At 53.5% G+C, this 19540-nt stretch overlaps 1 protein-coding gene across 8 annotated transcripts in view; it reads left to right on the top strand.

Annotated features, from left to right (window-relative positions):
* ANKS1A (ankyrin repeat and sterile alpha motif domain containing 1A) overlaps positions 1–19540 on the top strand; it is a 187845-nt gene that overhangs the window by 160265 nt on the left and 8040 nt on the right. For all 8 annotated transcript variants that reach the window (XM_029244363.1, XM_029244361.1, XM_029244366.1 and 5 more), the window contains 5 exons: positions 1690–1796; positions 16450–16548; positions 17353–17505; positions 17621–17728; positions 18785–18949. In XM_029244363.1, the coding sequence (XP_029100196.1) occupies positions 1690–1796; positions 16450–16548; positions 17353–17505; positions 17621–17728; positions 18785–18949 (632 nt within the window). The remainder of the gene's footprint in view (positions 1–1689; positions 1797–16449; positions 16549–17352; positions 17506–17620; positions 17729–18784; positions 18950–19540) is intronic.

Below are 19540 nucleotides of genomic sequence, written 5' to 3'. Positions count from 1 at the left end.
TGCGGTTCTGGACGCGCACACATCCACCAGCAGCAGGCCGGACCATGGCTGCCCAGCCGGGGGATTACGAGCAGGAATGAATCAGCAGCCGGGGGACACTTGACATCAAGGACATACAAGAGCCCGCCACTTAGGTTCCTGGAAAAGACGGCCCCACTCCAGGGCAGGGGAGCTCAAGCAGCCCCCAGACTCAGCATCTCGCAGTGCTGCTGCAGTGTGCATTGGGACCCTGACCACCATCTGTTCAGCAGAGGACAGAGGAGAGGGGGAGCCTGGGACAGTGGGTCACCAGGGTCTCCTAGACAACCAAGCCACTTGGCCTTGGCCTGCCCCGAGGGGCAGAAGGTGCTGGGAACAGCATAATGACTTTCACCGTGTCAAGAGTTCTCCGGAGGTGATGTTTTTATAGTTGGTTCTTCTTTTTCCTTCCTTGCACCTCTTCTTCCCTTTTTCCTTTTTTCTTCTTTTATCTGTTCTTGCCCACGAGAACTGGAGAAGTAGGTGGGGTTAAGGCGTTGAACGCTCAGAACATCCAAGGTCTGCCCGGAAGGGCTGAACTTTTTTCCTCCCTGCACCAGCATGCTCCCCTGTCCTACCTGAGGAGCGGAGCAAATGCATCTCCTCCCCTCCCTGCTCATCCTCAGAGGAGGACAGCAAGCTCCGGAGACCCTGGGAAGACAGTTGCTGTCTTTATCACTCAGCCAAAGAGAGAGCAGCGCAGAATGGGAATAGACTTGAGCCGCCACAGCTCAGCTGACGGAGGACCGCTTCCTTTCTCTCTCCTTTATTGGGCTGGGCTTTGTCTTCTTTAGCCAAGAACTGGATCTGCCCGCCTGCTTTCCAGCCGAGCAGGCAGGCCAGTCACGGGAGCAGCCAGCCACCGTCGGAAGAGGACGATGAACGCCCAGCCCCCGCCACACAGCCCCGCCCGGGAAGGCGGCCCCGCGGACAGCGGCCTGGCCGGGGAGACGCCCCGCTCGCCGGCAGCCGGAGTCTAGCTGGGGACCCGGCTCCCGGCCGGAGCTCTGGCCCATGCGCGCGCGCGCACCCGCCCGCACGCACCGCCCCGACTTGAGCCTCTGAGCACGAAGTGCCGGTGGCCATGGTTTGCTTGTTCCGGGACTGCTGGGGAAAGACAAGTAAAAGTCTCCTTTCTCCCCGTGCCGGGTTCCTGCTGCTTGTGTTGCATGCGCTGGCTCCCCGTGACCGTGAACGGAGTCCTCGCTGTGGTCGCTGTGTCTGTGTCCCAACACTGCATGAAGAGGCGCGCTCGCCCCTGACCGGCCTGTGCTGCAAGGTCGCGGGACTTGTCCCTCGTCCCCGGCCCCTTCTGGTGCCCGTGGGGACAGACTTTCTGAAATACCTCCGAGGAGGCGGACGAGCGCCGACCCGGAGAGCGTTGGGGCTTGGCTGCCCCGATCCCTGGGCAGCGGCCGTGCAGGTGCTGCGAGGCCCCGGAGCAGCAGAACCCAGGGGGGTGCGTGAGTGGGCCGTGGCCGCCCGGTGCCCTTGGTGCACCCACTGAGGAGGGGCCGCGGGGCCACCACTCTCCCTCCTCTAGTACGGAGTGTGGCTGCTTTATGGTAATGACTATGATGTGGCAGTGCCATCTGTCTTCCTCTGAGTGCCGCTGCTACCGCCTCAATGGTTTTTCCCTTTTCAAGCGTCTGCCGATTCCTCTCTCGTCAGGTTCGCGGCCGCCGGAGCAGAGCGTCGGGGAGTGGCTGGAGGCCGTGGGGCTGCAGCAGTATGAGAGCAGGCTGCTTCTCAATGGCTTTGACGATGTCCGCTTCCTGGTGAGTGTCCAGGCCCCCGGGGGAGACGCTCCCTGCCGCCCAGGCCGTGCTAGAGTTGGAAACTGTACGTAGATCTTTGTCTCGGGGAAGAGGGGGCTGCATGGCTTAAACCCGGGGCGCTCAACTGAGTGTCATCTGCTTCCTCAGCTCCGCTCCGGACACGGCCCTGTGGGGAGAGCTCTTTGCAAGTTTGCGTCCAAGGAGGCGTGTCTCTGATGCACCCATTGGCCCCATCCCCGCTCTCTTTCAGACACCAGGCAGTGGGTGGCTCCGAGAATTGAGGTGCACGGGACAGCCGGGTCCCCCTGGCGACTCCCCTTCCTATCTCAGCCGGACACCAGAAGTTCCCTTTGTTCCCCGAAACTATGCCGTGGAGCCCGTAGTCACTGAAGCCGGGAGCCTGGTCTCCCTCAGGAAGGCTGAGTGTCTGGCGGGGCCGCGGCCTCAGAGGTGGCCCAGACGAGAGGCTGAGCTGGGGGTGGGAAGGATTGCTTCCTTTTCTGAGCTATAACTTTGCGCGCTCTTCTTGAAGAGCACAGCGGCCCAGAGAAAAAGAAAAAAACCTAATGTCTTTTCTCAGGCTCCCTGTGGAGTAGGGGCCTGGCTGAGACCCTGGGCTCTGGATCCAGTGCCCCCTGTGTCAGTCCAGCAAGCAGCTCAGGGTGGGCTGCCCATGACCATCCCTCTCCTGGAAGCCCTCCCGAGATGTCCTCATGGGTCGGGTCCGGGCTTTGGCTCCGGCTCCCAGGCAGCCCCGGCTGCCCCAGGGCAGGTGTTGAGTGCAGTGGTGACGACAGAGCTGACACGTCTTGTTAGTGCTCTGTGTGCGGGCAGTTGTGGGACAGTGGTTTGCATGTATCCACTCATTGACTCTCCCAGTAGCCCTGAGATGTGCGCTCTTATCAACATCTCCGTTTTCCAGATGCAGAGCAGTGGAGTGTCTCACTCACACCCACAGCTCTGGGAATTGGTGGGGTAGGAACGTGTGCCTGGCACCTGGGTCCGGGGGTCCTGCTCTAACCACCGTTCTGCACGGCCACTTTCTTACTCGAGGATGAGGGGAGTGGGAATGGAACCATTCATATGCTTTAAGTCGCCCTGTTGCACGTGTTATGTCAGGAGCTGGTTTGAGGCTCCTCCTTGATTCCTGGCGGGCCTATCCCCCACTCTGACAATTCCCGGAACGCAGTCCCGAGTGGATGCTGAGTTGCCTTCAATCCCCGAAGCAGATTTCTGACCCCCCAGCTCCCTCGCTGCCATGGTTGAGGGGCGGTGGTCGGTCAGCCCAGAGCTCCCCTGCCCTCTCCTGTCCAGAGTGGGTCTCTGTGGGCTTCTCAACAACAAGGTGGCATTGGGTGCCTCCTGAGTAGAGGGCCACCCAGGGAGCTGGCCTGGGGATCCCAGGGGGACCCTGACTGGGACCGCTCACTTCACCTGGGCCGTCTCCATCCTCAGGGCAGACAGCAAAGGCTGCTGCAAACCACCTTTCCAGAACCAGCTTCGGGCCAGTTATTTTTCAGCTTTTAAAAATCTTAGGTTTTAAAATAACAATTTTTTTTAAGTTGAACTGAGTGTATTTATAGTTGTTATAAACTAATCCCTGACTCACCATGTCCTATGGGGAAGGCTGACAAACCCAAGGTGGAGGTGGGGTTCAGCCAGTGAGTGAGGGCACTTGGCCCTTGGTGCTGGTGTTGAGGGGCCTTCCCTCTCCTAGCGCTGGCCATCAGATGGGCAAGGGAGGGTGGCCGTGGATGTCACAGAGTGTCCCCTCCCTATGCTTAGGAATCTTAGGGGCTGAGCTCTTGACTTCTCACCCCTCCTTCTGCTAGTTTGGAAAGGCTAAGGTTCCTAAGCCTTGAATATCAAGACTCCTTTAAAAGTGCTTCCCTGTCACCCCTGTGCTCAGATCGGAAAGTAGCTGGGCGGGCCCTGGACCAAACATCCATGCAAGACGCAGGGCCTCTGTTAGAACGCGTCTGTTTCTATTTGGGAAGAGCGCTCATTGAGGGAGGCCAGCAGCTCAGTTCTTCCAGGGCCTTCCAGGCCTCTCCTGCTGCTCTGGGTGCGAGCTGTTCCTCTCTCTCCTCTCGGCTCTGGAGGGGCAGCTGGCAGGCGGAGTCCGTGCAGGAAGGAATGCTGGTTACACCACAGCCTAGCTGGTCCCCTCTCAGACCTCGAGTGGCCTGAGTAGCCATGCAAAGTATCCTGGGTAATTGCATGTAAGTTGCCAGATGGACTGCAAGGCTAATTAAGTTTTAGCAACCAGAAAAAAGAGGAAGAAAACACACAAGAAGGGAGCATTTTTGTTTAGAAACATTCCCTCCTTGCATATGGTATAACTTACATCATGTTAGCTGTGGTATTATCCCCGTGTGGTTTGGTTTCCAATAGGCTGTAAATGTTTCCCTTAGTTTTGAAATACCCTGGAGACTCTTCTACAAGATGCACAAGTGGCTCCCAGGAAGCCATCCAGACTCTAGATGTAGTAGGAACATCTGGAAACTGATGGCTGCTATGGAATCTCCCTGTGGCGGGCTCCTCCGAGCTGTTGTGGGAGGAGTATAGGGCGTTTGAGGGGGGTCGCGCAGCTCCCTCTCAATGTGGAAGGGACTGTAACATCGTGTGGCCTCATCATCCCCTCTGTGCCCGAATCCCCTCCAGATGAGCTCTGCCGTGATGATTCCCCAGTAACAGGCTTCTCCACCTTACAAAGGCATAGCCCATTCACTCTCTGCATTGCTTGGGCTGGTTTAGAGCATTCTTTATATTGAGCCAAAATCTGTTTCCTTGTGGCTTCTGTCCATGGAACCAGGTTTACCTTTTGGGGCCACACAGAACACACTTAAGCCCATTAGAAAATTGAAGACCTCTGTCACGGCCTCCTGGGTCCTATCTTGTCTAAGCTCAACACCCTCTTTCTCTTGGCTCTTCCTCCTGTGATGTGATGACTGAGCTGGACCAGCAAGGATTGCACCTTGAACTTTATTCACACCCTCTTGTCTGCAGGCAGAAAGGGCCTCTGATTTGCACGGGGCAGGGGCAGGGCAGCATGGTCTGCCAGGTGCTCGCTCCCAAGGCTGATGGGACTGACCCCAGACCCTGGGAGAAGGGACGGGGGATCAGGCTCACACATCTGCCAGCCAGCTCACTACACTGGCTCGTGCATCAGAGCCAGTTCCATTTTTTTCACCACAAATCTTGTCCACAGGAAATGGGCTTTCTCTGGAAAAGGGAGGAAATGCAGTTAATCAGCGCGGAAGGAAGGTGATTTGTGGTTGGCAGGTTTTCAGCTCATGCGTGCTGGTGCAGGTCTCTGTATCTGGGACTCGGCCTGCCCTCCCTTTACGGAAGTGTTCATTGAGTAAATGGCGGTGCTTCTCACGCTGGGGTATGATGTGGACATTTAAAAAGGTTTTTAAGACTGTCTGATGTGGAGAAACATTCACCTTGGAGTGTTGAGTGAAGAAATTGAGACACAAAAATCCATGTGCAACATGACCTTAATTTTCAAAAAAGAAAACATCTAGAGGTGCAGGGAGTGAGCCAAAATGTTTTCCACAGTCAGTTATCTCGGGGATTATGGGTGGCTTCATTTTCTTTTTTTTGGAGTGAAATAGATTTTCTGCTATTTTCTGCTAAAATCGTTAAGAAATGATTTCCATTCATTTCTTACAATGAATGGATCTGAAATCAGAAAAGCAGATAATGTAGGAGCCTTAAGGAACTTGACAGATGAGCTGGGAGAAGGTAGCACACAGCGCAAAAGTAACAACAGAGCGGCCGAGTGTTAAGTGCTGCCGCAGGGAGGAGGCCCTGCGCTTACCCAGGGTTCACTGCCTGCCGGGCACTGAGCTGGCACCCAGCCCTGGGGCGGTTGTCCATTAAGTCGCAGATGGGGCCGCTGGGGCCCAGAGGGTGGAGGCACTGCCAGGAAGTGGCAGAGCTGGGACGCTAGCCCAGATCTGTCCAACTTTGAACCCCTGGGTTCCACTTGCTGTCCTGAGGGTTTTGTAGAGGCCTGCAGGACTTGGAAAGACTCCAGGGAGAGGCCCACACTGTCTGTGGTGAGGGGAATCTGGCTCGAGGTGCAGAGAAGGGCAGGGCCCTGACTGGGCAGCAGAGGTGGGCTGGTCCTGACTGCGAGGAGCCTCGAAAGCACGCTCTGGGGGAGCCCCGAGGTCTCTGAGCCCTGGGCCTGGGAGGCAGGGTCCTGTGGCTGTGCCCTCCCCAGGCAGAGCTTCCTGGGAGTCATGGTGCCCCTTAACAGCAGGGTGGAGTGGAGAGCAGGCACGTGGGAGGTGGTCGAGGCTGGGTGTTGGACAAATTGAAAGCGGAAATGAGTCTGGCAGCGGGTTCGGGATGGGCTGGAAACAGAGACTGAGCCGGCAAGCCCGCTGCCTCTTAGGGGCAGCGTCGGGGAGGCCTCGTGCTCCTCCCATTTATTTCTTCACAGGCTTCTGCCACATACAGGCAGCCTCCCCCTGTTTTCCTGTCTGTTTCTGAGACTGTGTCAGCTGGTCCCACGAGTGGGAGAGGGATGGCAGGTGAAAAGGACCGAGGCCTGCAAGAGCTAAAGGCGTAAGCTCGGCAAGGAGGTCCTTCTTTATTGGCTTCCCTGAAGCTTTCCAGCCAGGTCCCCAGACCCCCGAGCTTCCCTTCCTGCTCCTGTTCCCCAGATTAGCCGCACTCTTCAGCCCCGGAAGCCGGCTTCATGTGTGCAGCTGGCTGTGCCCTTGGGTTCCCGCCCTGGCTCCCCACGCCACCTCCTCACCGCAACCCTCCGATGTCCCTCCCTTTGTCTTCTTTCCTCCCTGTCTTCAAGGGGCCGCTGCGGGCACTGCTGTCAGGTTGCCTCCCCGCCTCGACTTCTCTGCACCAGCTCTGGCCCATCTCTGCAGAGCACTCTGGGAGCTGACTGCTCAGTGGGGTGTGGGTGTGGTAGGGGTTCCTGGGCCCCAGCGTGTAGCAGGGCCTGAGAGGGAGAGCTCCCTCAGCCGGGTCATTGGAGGGGCGGTGGAGCTAAGGCTTTGAGAGCAATGTTCTTAGACAAGTGTGGATCCTGCCTCCCGGACTAAATTCTGTGGTCACTTAAGAACTTAGTTCCACAGTGTCCCAGGAGTTGAGGTGGTTCCTTGTCTCTGCTGGGCCCTTGAACCTTGAGACGAGAGCCAGGCTCCCTTTGGACCCCTTTCCGGGCGCGTGTGCTCTCTTGCTCTCCCTGGAGTTATTCAGAGTGACAGCGGCTGGAATTGTTCAGCATCCAGCTCTACGTGCCCCCGGTGCTGCTCTGGCCTTCTCCGGTCCCCTTCACAGTGGAAGGGAGTTTGAGAACTATTTGCATGTCTGTCGATTTAACTAACTCTGCACCTTAGGATGGAACGGGACCGGTGAACACATCCTGTTGATGTAGCTTCCAGTTGCTGATATCCCAGCGTGAGCAGCAGCAGGGGGTCCCGTGCTGGCATCTCAGCACGTCCGTTGTGTTCGGTTAGTACACGCCCCCCCCACCAGTGTACAGGTGCAGCGGTGCCGGGGGCAGAGCAGTGGGGCCCGCGTGTCTCTGTCAAATGTCAGTTATAACCCAGGTGTCCCCGGGCATCCTTGAAGCCCATCTGTGGACTCCTGGGGTCCATGGACAGCACTTTCAGGACTCTGGGATTAAGTCATTGGCTCCAGGCTGCTCCTCAAGCAGACAGCTGAGCTGTGGCTGGAAGCTGGGTCTCCTGGGCCCAGAGCAGTGCCTTCGCCTCCCACTCTGGTCCCCATGCCCCCCTTTCACCGGAAGATGCTGAGACTGGGCCACAGGCTCAGCACATCCTTCAAAGTCAGAGCCAGTGGGCTAGGCCAGCGCATTACTCGAGGTGCCCGTCGGGTCAGGCAGACCATTCCATCCGCCCACTCTGTGTTGAGGGCTGTTCTGCAAAAGGCTGGCAAAGGAGCTGGTGGGGCCCAGACCGCAGTAAGCTCTCGGCACTGGCTCGGAGCTACCGGAGCCCTCTGGACCTGCAGCTGCCGCCACCACCGCAGGCCAGCAGCAGGCGTTCTTGCCCTCCACCCTCAGGGAAGGGCCAGGCCCGCGGGCAGCTGGCTGAAGCCACGGTTAAGGAAACTGGATGGGGCAAAGCTTAGGAAAAAACACGGGGTTCTAACTACTCGCGCTGAGAACCAGCTGAGAGTCGGGAGACCTGGGTTTCCTCCAGGTGCCCCTGTATGATTTGGGGCAAGTTGCTCTGCCTCCCTCCCCGTCTGTCCCTGTCCCATGGAATCTCATTTGACTGCTTCCTTCTGCACATAAGCTCTGAAGGGGGCACAGTGTTAGCTGTGGTGACACACAGCAACGATCGAGACTGACTGTGGCCTTGGCCGTGTGTGGGAACGTAAGGTGGTGATTTCTCTGCACCGGAAGCAGAAATCGGCTTTGTCCTCAGATCCATGAGGTTAAAGCCTGCTTTGGGTGGTCTCGGATCCAGGCCCTTTGACTCTGGCTGACCTGGGCTTGGCTAGTCTGCACTGGTGATTTGGGGGTGAATATGGCATCTTGACCTCAGATGAGGCCTCAGAAAGGCAGGTGTTTGGGGGTGACGAGCAGCAGATGGATGGAAGGATGCTGCTCCTGGTACAAAGAGAAGGGGGACACTGGGGACCTGCCTCGGAGAACAAGGGTCACGAGGGGTGTTGCCTCCCTGAACGCAGGAGGAGAGCCGTCCCTGACAGCCCTTCCCTTGAGACTGACAGGGGAGAGGGGTCTGGCTTCTGGAACTAGGAGCTGGTAACATTTGCACTTCATCCTCGTCTTCTTGGAACTAGTTGCTCTCTGTCACCATCGAGTTCTGTCTCTCCAGCTGAGGACATGGCTGGGCTGGGTAGGGGTGGGGATCGTTAGGAGAGCAGGGGCTGTGGGTCAAGCCTGAGCTGCTCCTGTTACTGAGGCTGGTGAGCTTTTTATAAGGCCACCCGTGAGCTGGGGGAAGGTGTCAGTTTGGGAAGTTCTATGACCAAGTTCCAGGGAGACAGGAGTCAGCTGGGCCAGGCAGCGGTGAACAGGTGAACACAGGAGGTGCCATTGAGCGCCGGTTCCTGTTTAACCTGGACAGGCAGGTGGCTTTGTTCCTATTTATAAGGTTCTGACTTTGTAGGGGATTTGAACCCAGTTCTTATCCCTTTATACCACAGCTGCCTTGTGTGGTGCACAGAAAGCCCTCAGCCGCTGCAGGAGTAGATGCGTGATGCTTCAGGGAGCATGGCTTCTATTTTCCATCATTATTAAGATTTTTAGGCCACAACAGTGAGCAGCAGAGCCCTGCCCCTCCTTGCTTCCTCTTCCCTTTCCCAGTGCTCCTTCCCACTCTCCGTGGGCCGGCCCGGGTCTGGGGCTGTGGTCTGGGCGAGGAAGACTCGTGTGCTCACCCCTCTCCCTCCTGGCTCACCCACCAGTGTGCGCGTGTGGTCACTGCAACCCTGGCCTGGGAAGGCGGTCCTGGCTCAGGCCAGGGTCCTGTGCCATGTTCAGTGACCCTCCCCCCAGATGACAATGCCCACAACAACTCCGTCGTTGTGGCCAGTAACATGTTCTGGGGATGGTAGAAAACTACGTGCAAAGGAGGAGCCAAAATGTCCAGTGGCGGGTGAGATTATGGGATGCCCAGGAACTAGAGAGTGTGGAGTGGAAGCAGGTGGTTACGTGTCACGAGGAGGTGTGTGCACGCAGTATGTCAGCATGTGGGAAAGCAGGTTAAATAAGTAATACATATACCACAATCCCAACTTTTGCTTTTTTTTTTTTTTTTTTTTTTTTACAATAAAAGCTTAGAAAAATACACTGAAATACTAGAAGTGATCCCAATCTCAGTTTTTAAAAAATATTAAGCCACTTAGAAGAATTCATCAGAATGGTAACCCTGGGGTGTTTTTTCCTCCCCAGAGGTAATGGATTTATAAGTGGCTTTTACATTTTTCTTTGTACTTTATTAATTTTCAGAATTTTTTATAATAGACTTATATAACTTTTCTACTCAGAAAACAATTTTATTTATTTATTTTGTTAATATGAGGGAGAGATAGAAGCAGGGCCCAGTGGAAATCTACAAAATTCTGGAAGGCAGAGAGGCAGCATAAGTATCACATTGAAACAGCCAGGACCCAGGGAAGCTCTGAGCTACCCCCTTGGTGCACAGAGACTCTGGAGGATGCCTCGGGCCCAGGTGGAGATGTGGGGGCCTCTCGCCCGCCCACCGAGCTGCTTATCTGCTTAAGGAGCTTTAGCTGCTCAGGCAGGTGCCACAGATCAATACAGCCATGCGTGTGGTGAGTATTGGCTGCTCAGTTCACTCAGGCTGGTACTTCCCTCATCCTCCCACCCTTCCTTCCCTTGATTAGAGTAATCTGCTCTAAAAGTCTTTTTTTTTTTTTAAATAAAATAGTTTTGTCTTTCTTATTCTAAGTGCTAGCTCCCATTTTCTCAGTGCTTTTTAGCAATTAGAAGTTTTTAACATTTATACACTTGCCAATTTTCAATATTATCATAAAATAAAAATTAGGAAATAAGGTAGAAAATTGAGTGTTCTGCCTTGAAAAACAAAAAAAAGTTTAGTGTTTTATCCCAACGTTGTATTCTCCTTCACTCTGTACATTCCACTTTCCCATTCTTGGAGATAAAAAATGGGGTTAGAAACTTTAAAATATGACAGACTCTACAGAGCAAGTAGCTGGTGCCACACCTACCTGGTTGCCACAGCATTTGGGAACTGAGCCCATGACTTCAGGAAAATGATTAAGTAGTTGGAAGCGTCAGTCTGATCCGTGTTTCTAGTTGATGAGGGCGTCCTCTTGAGAAAATGCCAAATACTCTTTAGGCTCACTGACTGTGGTTGCTTCTGGAGAGAAATTTCATCAGGGAGAACACTGCTAGCAAATATTCCCAAGTTCAAGTATGGGATTCACTTGGGAAGAGGTCTCACGGATCGGCAGCTAAATGCTTTGTGTCCTGTGTGTCTCATATTTAACATTTTACCATTCCCAATTCGGAATGGCCTCCCTGAAGACATCACTCCACTCATGCACTTTCAAAAACAGCTGGAAGTTTCTCTAAGACCTTTGATGACTGGGACACAGCCACACAATATCTGAACTTATTTCCCTCAATTTGAACGTCATCCTTCAAATTGAAGTTTGTTTTAATTTTTTGTTGTATTTAATGCTAACCACTAATATTTAATGTTTTAAGGTCTTAATTTGCATTTTCACGTGCATCCAGGTTGAGCCCCCACCCCCAGCAACGCACTTCTCCCAATTCCATGCCTCCTCTGTCTGGAGCAGCTCTTCTCACAGCCCCTGGCTCCTTGAGGCCCAAGAAAGGACTGGGAGGCAGAGAGGAGAGGGAGGGGCTGCAGGGGAAGCACCAGTGCCAGGCTTCTCCCCTGAGGCAGAATCAGGCCGGGACAGTAGCTTTGTCCCATTCTTTCTTCCCCAAGAGAGGAGGTTTCAGCCTTTGTTTTTTTATGACTCCTGGCAGGAGAAATTGCCAAGTGAGGAGACAGAGAGAGAGAGAGAGAGAGAGAGAGAATGAATACTGAATATGGAAATGAGGCTGGAGGGGGTGGGGCAGGTGGAAAGTCTGGAAACCACTGCTGAGAGACGAAACCCTGTCCCAAGGCGAGTGCAGTCTAGCACTGCTCTGCCCAGTAGTCACGCTTGCATCAGAACATACAGGCCTTTGCTTGGGTGGAGGCCAGGTCCTGCAGGGGCTGATACGGGCCGTGGTGGGGCCAGAGCAGGAGAGCCCAGGTGCACCGTCTCCTAGCCTGCTTTTCCACACGCTGACATACTGCATGCACACACCTACCCAGGAGGAGGAGGTGTTGTGGCATTGCTCCCACCTCTGTGGCTGGGAACCCCTGCCCTCCTGCCCCCTCTCCCTCAAGGACGGAACCCAACCAAGCCAAGTGTCAACTAGTTGTGTTTCAGATTTCGCTTAGGCGGATGAGCTGTTCTACTTGATGAGCTCCCTAACTGTTCACTCACTAGGAACTCGGAACAGGGCCCCGCACATAGTCAGCTCTCAGTAAACGTTAGTGTGGTAGAAAGTAAACAAAGCAGAAGTCCCTTTTCCCCATAAACCTCCTCGTGTAAAGGTTCCTTCCTCAGTCAAGAGGATACAGTAACTTCCAGAATGTTTCTTGCCTTTGAGGATTTGGAGCACCTTCTAGTCACCACACGAACTAATCCCGCAGAATGTAGATGTGGCAAGTTCAGGAACTCAGGAGGACCCTGCACTGAGCCCAGGACGTGCTGTGGCATCTGTTTGCTTTGATTTTCCATCACATCCTTTGTTTTGGTTTTGTTTCCATTTGCCTCTTTCTCCTCAAAGCTGCATACAGTCCCCAGTTCTCTTGACTGGGGGCTCTGCTTAATGAAGGTCCTGTCCCCATCTGGATCTGGTTTTCCTGGTTGTCAGCCTTCAGTCCAGTATTAATGTTACCCTAAAAGCTTGTGAAGGCTTCTGAGTAAGTGTTGGGGTTAACAGTGGGTGTTCAGAACGTCACCGCAGTGACACCCTCGTGGAGGTTCACTTGTCAGGTCCTCACTGCGGTGCCCTCATCATCAAGTAGGAAGCCTGGGCACACAGCCCCCCTCTCTGCTCCCCCTCAGCACACCCTAGATTTGGGCCCAGAATGACTGCAGGAACTCGGCGTGGTGACTCCTAGATTCAGGGGTGACTTGGGATCTGGTCAGACCTGGAGTGGTGCCAGGGCCCAGGGGACCTTCTGCAGGCCCAGGGCTCCCTAGTGTCCCAGCAGAAGGTCGTGCGTGCGGCCTGAGCAGGGAGTCCAGTCTGCCTTCAGAGCCATCTTCACCTGGAGTCTCTTGAGCTTATGGCTTGTCCTCTTTGTGTCCTCTATAGGACAAAATTTTTGTCACCATGCGCAGGCTCTGGGGAAGCTGTCACACCAGCAGTCACTACAGCTTGGGTACAAAGGTGAGGCCACCAGTTGGTGGTCTGCATGAGCTTGCCTGAGTTATTAACTTGTCTATCTGTAAAGTGGGCATAAGTAATACCCACCTCAATAGAATAAAAAGTCCAGAAAAAGTCTTGGAAACACAGGAATTTAGGGTACCTCAGAAGTCATTTCATATCAATGGGAAAAGATAGCTCATTCAAGAAATAAGACAGCCTGCCTGGGAAAAATATTAAGTGGATCCTGACCCTTAAAACTTACATCAAAATTAATTCCAGATAGATTAAAGATTTGATTGCAAAAAATGAAACTGTAAAGTTACGGGAAGAAAATGTGAAAGAATTGTTTTAAAAATCCTGGAGGGGGAGATCTTTCTAAGGCTGACAGAACTTAGAGAAGCTCCACGAGAAAAGTGGGTGTGTTCAGGTGCAGGCTGATAGGTTCTGCATGAGCAAAGCCAGCGTAATAGTCCAAAGACAATGACAAACAGGAAAGACACGTGCCTAACTCTTCATAAAGGGTTAATTTCCTTACTATATAAAGAATTCCTACAAATCAAATACAGAAGAGACCAACAGCTCCGTAGATAAACATGCAAAGGATAAAGTGAGTAATTCCTGGAAAAGGAGCTGCAGCTGCTCTGCATGCCCGGCCCAGAGCCGCGGGGACATGAGCATCGGGCTGAACTCTGCCCCAGAAGTTACTGATGCTCTCTGGGCCTCAGCTTCCTGAGATGTAAAATGGGGTAACAGTGGTCCCTATTATTCAATGGTTTAGCAGGTGCAAAGCATGGAAAACATGGAGGAGGGCAGTAAGTGCTATGTAAGTGCTTGGTAGATAAAATGTGAAAAGATGCTTGAGTTCATCTATGAGCGGGATGATCTTGTGATAAGAAATGTGCAGTGATAAGCCACTTCTGCACAGTGCTGCACTGATAGGAGTATAAATACCTGTCAGACTTCTAAATACACACACCCTTTGACCAAGCGATTTCTGTTCTTTTTCTAATCCTTTTTTGAAAATTTTAAATCAAAATATAATTGACATGCAATATTATATTAGTTTCAGGTGTACTACATAGTGATTTGACATTTGCATACATTATGAAATGATCACAATAAGTATAGTAACCATCTGTCCCCATACAGTGTTATTACAACATTGACCATATTCCTTATGCTGTATATTACATCCCTATGGCTTATTTATTTTGTAACTGGAGGCTTGTACCTCTTAATCCCCTTCACCTATGTCTTCCCCCCACCACCTCACCCAGTTCCCGTCTAGCAACCACCTGTTTGTTCTCTGTATCTATGAGTCTGTTTTCATTTTTTAGAGCCCACATATAAGTGAGATCATATGGTATTTGTCTTTCTCTATTTCACTCAGCATAATGCCCTCTAGACCCCATCCACACTGTCACAAATGTTAAGATTTCATTCTTTTTTTTATGGCTGAGTACTATTCCTGTGTGTGTGTGTATACACCACACCATTCATTCATCTGTCAGTGCACCAGTTTACAGTCCCACCAACAGTGCACGAGAGTTCCCTTTTCTCTACATCCTTGCCAACACTTACTTGTCTTTTTTTTTTTTTTTAAAACATCTTTATTGGGGTATAATTGCTTTACAATGGTGTGTTAGTTTCTGCTTTATAACTTGTCTTTTTGATAGTAGCCGTTCAGACAGCTGTGAAGTGATATCTCTCTGTGGTTTTGATTTGCATTTCCCTAACAATTAGTGATGCTGAGCATCTCTTCATGTGTCTGTTGGCCATCTGCATGTCTTTGGAAAATTTTCTGTTCAGATTCTCTACCCATTTTTTAATCGAGTTGTTTAGTTTTTTTATGTTGATTGTATGAGTTCTTTGTATATTTTGGATATTAACCCTTTATCTGATACATTGTTTGCAAATATCTTCTCCCATTCAGTAGGCTGCCTTTTCATTTTGTTGATAGTTTCCTTCACTGTCTGGAAGCTTTTTAGTTTGATATAGTCCTATTTGTTTATTTTTGCTTTTGTTTCCCTTGCCTGAGAAGACAGATCCAAAAAATATTGCTAACACTGATGTCAGAGTGTACTGCCTATGTTTTCTTCTAGGAGTTTTATAGTTTCAGGTCTTACATTCAAGTCTTTAATCCATTTTATGGTATGAGAAAGTAGTCCAGTTTGATTATTTTGCAGGTAGCTGTCCAGTTTTCTGAACACCATTTATTGAAGAGGCTGTCCTTTCCCCATTGTATATTCTTGCCTCCTTTGTCATAGATTAATTGACCATATAAGCATGGGCTTATTTCTGGGCTCTCTATTCTGTTCCACTGATCTATGTGTCTGCCAGTGCCATACTGTTTTGATTACTGTAGCTTTGTAGTATAGCCTGAAGACAGAGTGATGCCTGCAGCTGTCTTCTTCTCTCTTGAGAATGGTTTGGCAGCAATCTCTCCTGATAACCACCATAGAAAAGATGCACATCCAGGGAGGTTCATGCAGCACCATTTGTAAAAGCAGAAATTGGAAACAATTGTCCTTCAACTGGGAAATGGTTTAGCAATTTATAAGATGTCCATAATCTGGATGATTATGCAGCTTTAAAAGAAGAGACAGGTCTCCATATACTGAGTGACTTCCTGTATATACTAAGTAGTTAAGAATGAGGTGTTGAACAATGTGTACAACAATCACATTTGTGCGAAAATGAAGCATGCACATGTGTGTAGCTGCCCAGCTGGGCTCTGGAGGGACATCCAGGAAAGTGGTAACAGTTGCCCTCGGCTTGGGTGGACACTGTGGCTGAGGGACAGGGCAGAACCCATGATTTTTCATGTATCGTAATCTGAAAAAACCTATCTTGTGACACCATTGTGAGTAATAAAAGACACCGTGATAGGGGTTAGGAGTGGTGAGTACAGTCTGACTGCCTCAGATCCTAGCTCCACCATGAGATGTGTGACCTCAGACGCGTTTCTGACCTCTGTGTGTCTGTTTCCTTATCTGTAAATTGAGGATTCCAGTAGAACCTAACACAGGGTTGTGAGCCTGAAATGGGATGGTGCAGAGAAAAGCTTTCCGTCCCTGTCACTCAGCAAGAACACAGCAGACACCAGCCATTCTCCTCGTCGTCACTGCCATGCTGGGCTTCTTTGCTCTCAGCTGCTCCCTTGGGGAGAACTGCCCCACGTGGGCTGAGCCCCAGCCGCCCCTCCTCTCTCACGCAGGTCCCCACTTTGAGACTCCTCTCCTCCTCGGGGTGAGGCAGGCTTCTTGGGTGCCTGCCCCTGCCGCCGGCCCAAGGTGGCTGTTACCGCCGCTTTAAATCACAAAATCACATCTGTGAGGAATCTGGGGATTAATCCTCCTGTTGTTCACCTTGGGGGGTCATGAAACCTGCTCCCAGGAAAATGCACATCAGCTCAGGTGGGTGAGGGCCTGTGCCCGGCCCTGCCTGCTCCAGCCCAGGTCAGCGCCCTGGGAGCCGCTCGGGCTGGGTGGGCAGCCTGGGCAGGTTTGTCTTCCTGCTGCATGAGGCTGCTTGCTGCCTGGCCTGGCCTCGCGGGGCGCCCTGGGGCTCATTCTCTCGTGGTGCCTGTGGCGAAGGAGAAGAACATGGCAAGGGGCCATGACAGGCTGACATGACGCCCTGAGGGAGCCAGCGGCCTTGTCCAGGAGGCCCTCACGTTCTCCTTTCTGCTCTTAGGGGCCTAATGTGATGGAAGATCAAGACCTGCGGGAAATCGGCATCAGTGACGCACAGCACAGGCGGAAGCTGCTCCAGGCTGCGCGGTCCCTGCCCAAGGTGACCACCGACAGTTCCGTGGCCTCAGCCTTTGCCAGTGGCGGGGCGGGGCTCAGGGGATGTGCAGGTCACTGTGGGGGTCTGCCCCTCATCTCGGGAGCCCCAGCGGGGAGGACAGTATCCTGTTTACTTCTTTGCCACATCCCAAGGCCAGCAGAGCACTAGGGACAGTCAGGACCTAGTCCGGCCTCAGGAATGGCACTGCAGGCATCTGCCTGGCGCGGAGCCTGGTGCCCACAGGCTTGGCCTGTTGCCTGAGACCAGGCCCTCCCCAGGAGGCCCGGGGCCCTCGGGGCAGCAGAGGAAGCAGTCTCTGCCTCCTGGGGAGCTGTGGCTGGTAGGCCTGAGCCTCTCCTCAGCTCTGCTGGCACAGAGTCTCTTCCACTTGCCCAGAGCTCAGGAAGCACTAATGAGTCCTAGCAGTGAGGCCAGTGCCCGCTTCACAGACACACACCATTTTCTTGTCCTACCAGGTCTGTGATCTTGTCAGAGCACAGTAGGGGCCTCCACAAACGCTCCTCCCCATCTAGCCTTACCTGATAGGGCACCTTTCCCAGACCTGGGGTGCCCTGGTAGTCCCCAGATGGGGCCCGAGACCAGAGCTGAGGTAGAGAAGGCTGTGTGAGTGGAGCGACTCGGGGATGCCAGGACACAGGCCCCGTTGGTCCTCAGGAGCTGTCCCATACCTACTCCAGCCTCAGCCTCTGGTGTGGTCTGAGTGAACCGGCCTGCGCCCCCGTGGTCCCCAGGGTCCTCGTCCCAAGTGCTGAGATGTTAGTCCCACCTCCTGCCCTCGCCCCGCAGGTGAAGGCTCTGGGCTATGATGGGAACAGCCCCCTGTCAGTGCCCTCCTGGCTGGACTCCCTGGGCCTGCAGGACTATGTCCATTCCTTCCTGTCGAGTGGCTACAGCTCCATTGACACTGTGAAGAACCTCTGGGAGCTGGAGCTTGTCAACGTGAGTACAGCCCTGCTGTGAGTGTCCCTGGGCTGCCAGCATGGCCCGTGGGGGTGAGGGCTGGGGGCTGGGGGCCCAGTTGCCGCCTGACCTTCCTCTCCCCGCCCCTGCCCAGGTCCTAAAGGTGCACCTGCTCGGCCATCGCAAGCGCATCATCGCCTCCCTGGCAGACAGACCCTACGAGGAGCCACCCCAGAAGCCCCCCCGGTTTTCCCAGCTGAGGGTGAGTTGGGGCGGGTGGGAGGGGATGTTTGTATGCTGCGTGTTGCTAGGAACTGAGGAGAATTCTTCGGGAGTTCTTCAGAGACAGCGTCACCTCTGCAGTCGAGGAGCAACTGATCCCTCCCTTCCCAGTGTTGGGGCCAAATGTTGGCAAAAGTAGGAAAACAAATATCCGAATCCCAGACGGCTGGGGCCATGTCTGAACGTCCGGTTGAGCTGTGCCCGGGGTGGTGGGCAGGGGTGGGTCAGAGGGGCCCCCCTCTCGGGCAGCCTGACGTGAACCCGAGACAAAGCCTGGAACACACGGAGGGACCAGGGCCCTCCCCATCTTCTGAAGGAAAATCCCTGTGATTTTAAAAACCTCAGAGATGCTTTGTTGCTCAAGGCAGGTAATCTCTGACTGAAAAGTGGGTTAGACTGTGAGCCTGTGGTTCAGGATGAGTCTCCCCAAACCCATGAAGCTGCGTGGCTGCCAGTGGGTGGGGTGGGCGCTGGGCTCCAAGCCTCAGCCCGTTTATGGCAGCCTCAAAGTGGGCGTTATTTTATCCTCCTCTTACGCATGAGAAGGCTGGGGCCCAGGCTGGTTCTGAGGACCAGGCTCAGCTGACATTCAGATATGGAAAGTGAAGACTGATTCATACTCTTTGTGAGGCCTCTGGGTGCCAACCAGCAGTGCTATGTGTTTTCTTAGGAAAGACTTTTGGATTTGGTCACATGCCCCCAGGACCTGCGATCAGTTGTGACAAACGATTTTATAAACAAGAGATCGCTTCCCAGCCCTACAACCAGGCCGGAGAGTGCTCTCATGACCCGGGTGCTCACCTGCAGGACCCGGTTGTTAGGGATTCCTGGCTGGAAGAATCTGGTCACTTTGACTGTACCCACGCTGGGCCCAGCGGCCCATTTCCCCACTGGGTGCTGGCCTCCAGCTCGTGCCTGTTCTCACTGATTCTCCTGCCCAAGCTGGGCCCTGACAGCCCGAGGATTGGCTGACACCTACAGCCTAAGGACTGGCCTGATGAGTCTCAAATCTCACCTGGATTTCTTCCCGCTGCAGTGCCAAGACTTGCTCTCGCAGACGTCGTCCCCCCTGAGCCAGAATGACTCCTGCACCGGCCGGTCGGCTGATCTGCTGCTGCCTTCTGGGGACACGGGCAGGAGGCGGCACGACAGTCTCCAAGACCCTACGGCGCCCTCTCGGGCCGAGCGCTTCAGGATCCAGGTGGGCGGGAGGGAGCCACAGACGGGATCGCCTCATTCCTCTTGGCAGGACAGGGCTCCCAGCCCACCGCCCAGGGCACTGCTTTCAGGGCTCTCGCATTTATTCGACTTGCCCGTCCTCCCTCCCGCCTTGCACGGACCGCAGGCTTTTTGTCTCGCCCCCGTCTTGGCCTGTTAGACACAGATTGCTGGGTGTCCCTTGTCCCCGCAGGGTGAGCCCTAGCTTCGCTCTGTTTTCTCTCGTGACTCATATTTCTCGGTTTTGGCCTCTGGGGATTCCCCTCACCTTTCCACAAGCACGACCATGAATTTTACAAGATTTAAAAAACACATCGTCCAGCAGTTTTAGTTGCTCTGTATTGAGAGACTTTGCATATTGCTGGGAATGGAAGTCATAAATTTCCTGAATTTTCCCCTCCTCCCCATTCCTTCCACCAGCAGCCTAGTTAAGGACCCCATCGCCTGGCACCTGGCCCGTGGTGGCCTCCCACCCCTCCCCCACACCCCAGCGCCTGCCATGAGGATCCCTGTAAAGTGCATCCCTGGCCACGGATACTTCCCCGACTCCCCACACCAGGATCAGATCTACACT

The sequence above is a fragment of the Monodon monoceros genome, unplaced genomic scaffold (assembly GCF_005190385.1).
Source record: "Monodon monoceros isolate NGI ecotype Baffin Bay Population unplaced genomic scaffold, NGI_Narwhal_1 Super_Scaffold_3, whole genome shotgun sequence".
Taxonomy (NCBI): Eukaryota; Metazoa; Chordata; class Mammalia; order Artiodactyla; family Monodontidae; genus Monodon; species Monodon monoceros.
Note: the sequence above shows the minus strand (reverse complement) of the source record. Positions and strands in the feature narration are given on the sequence as shown.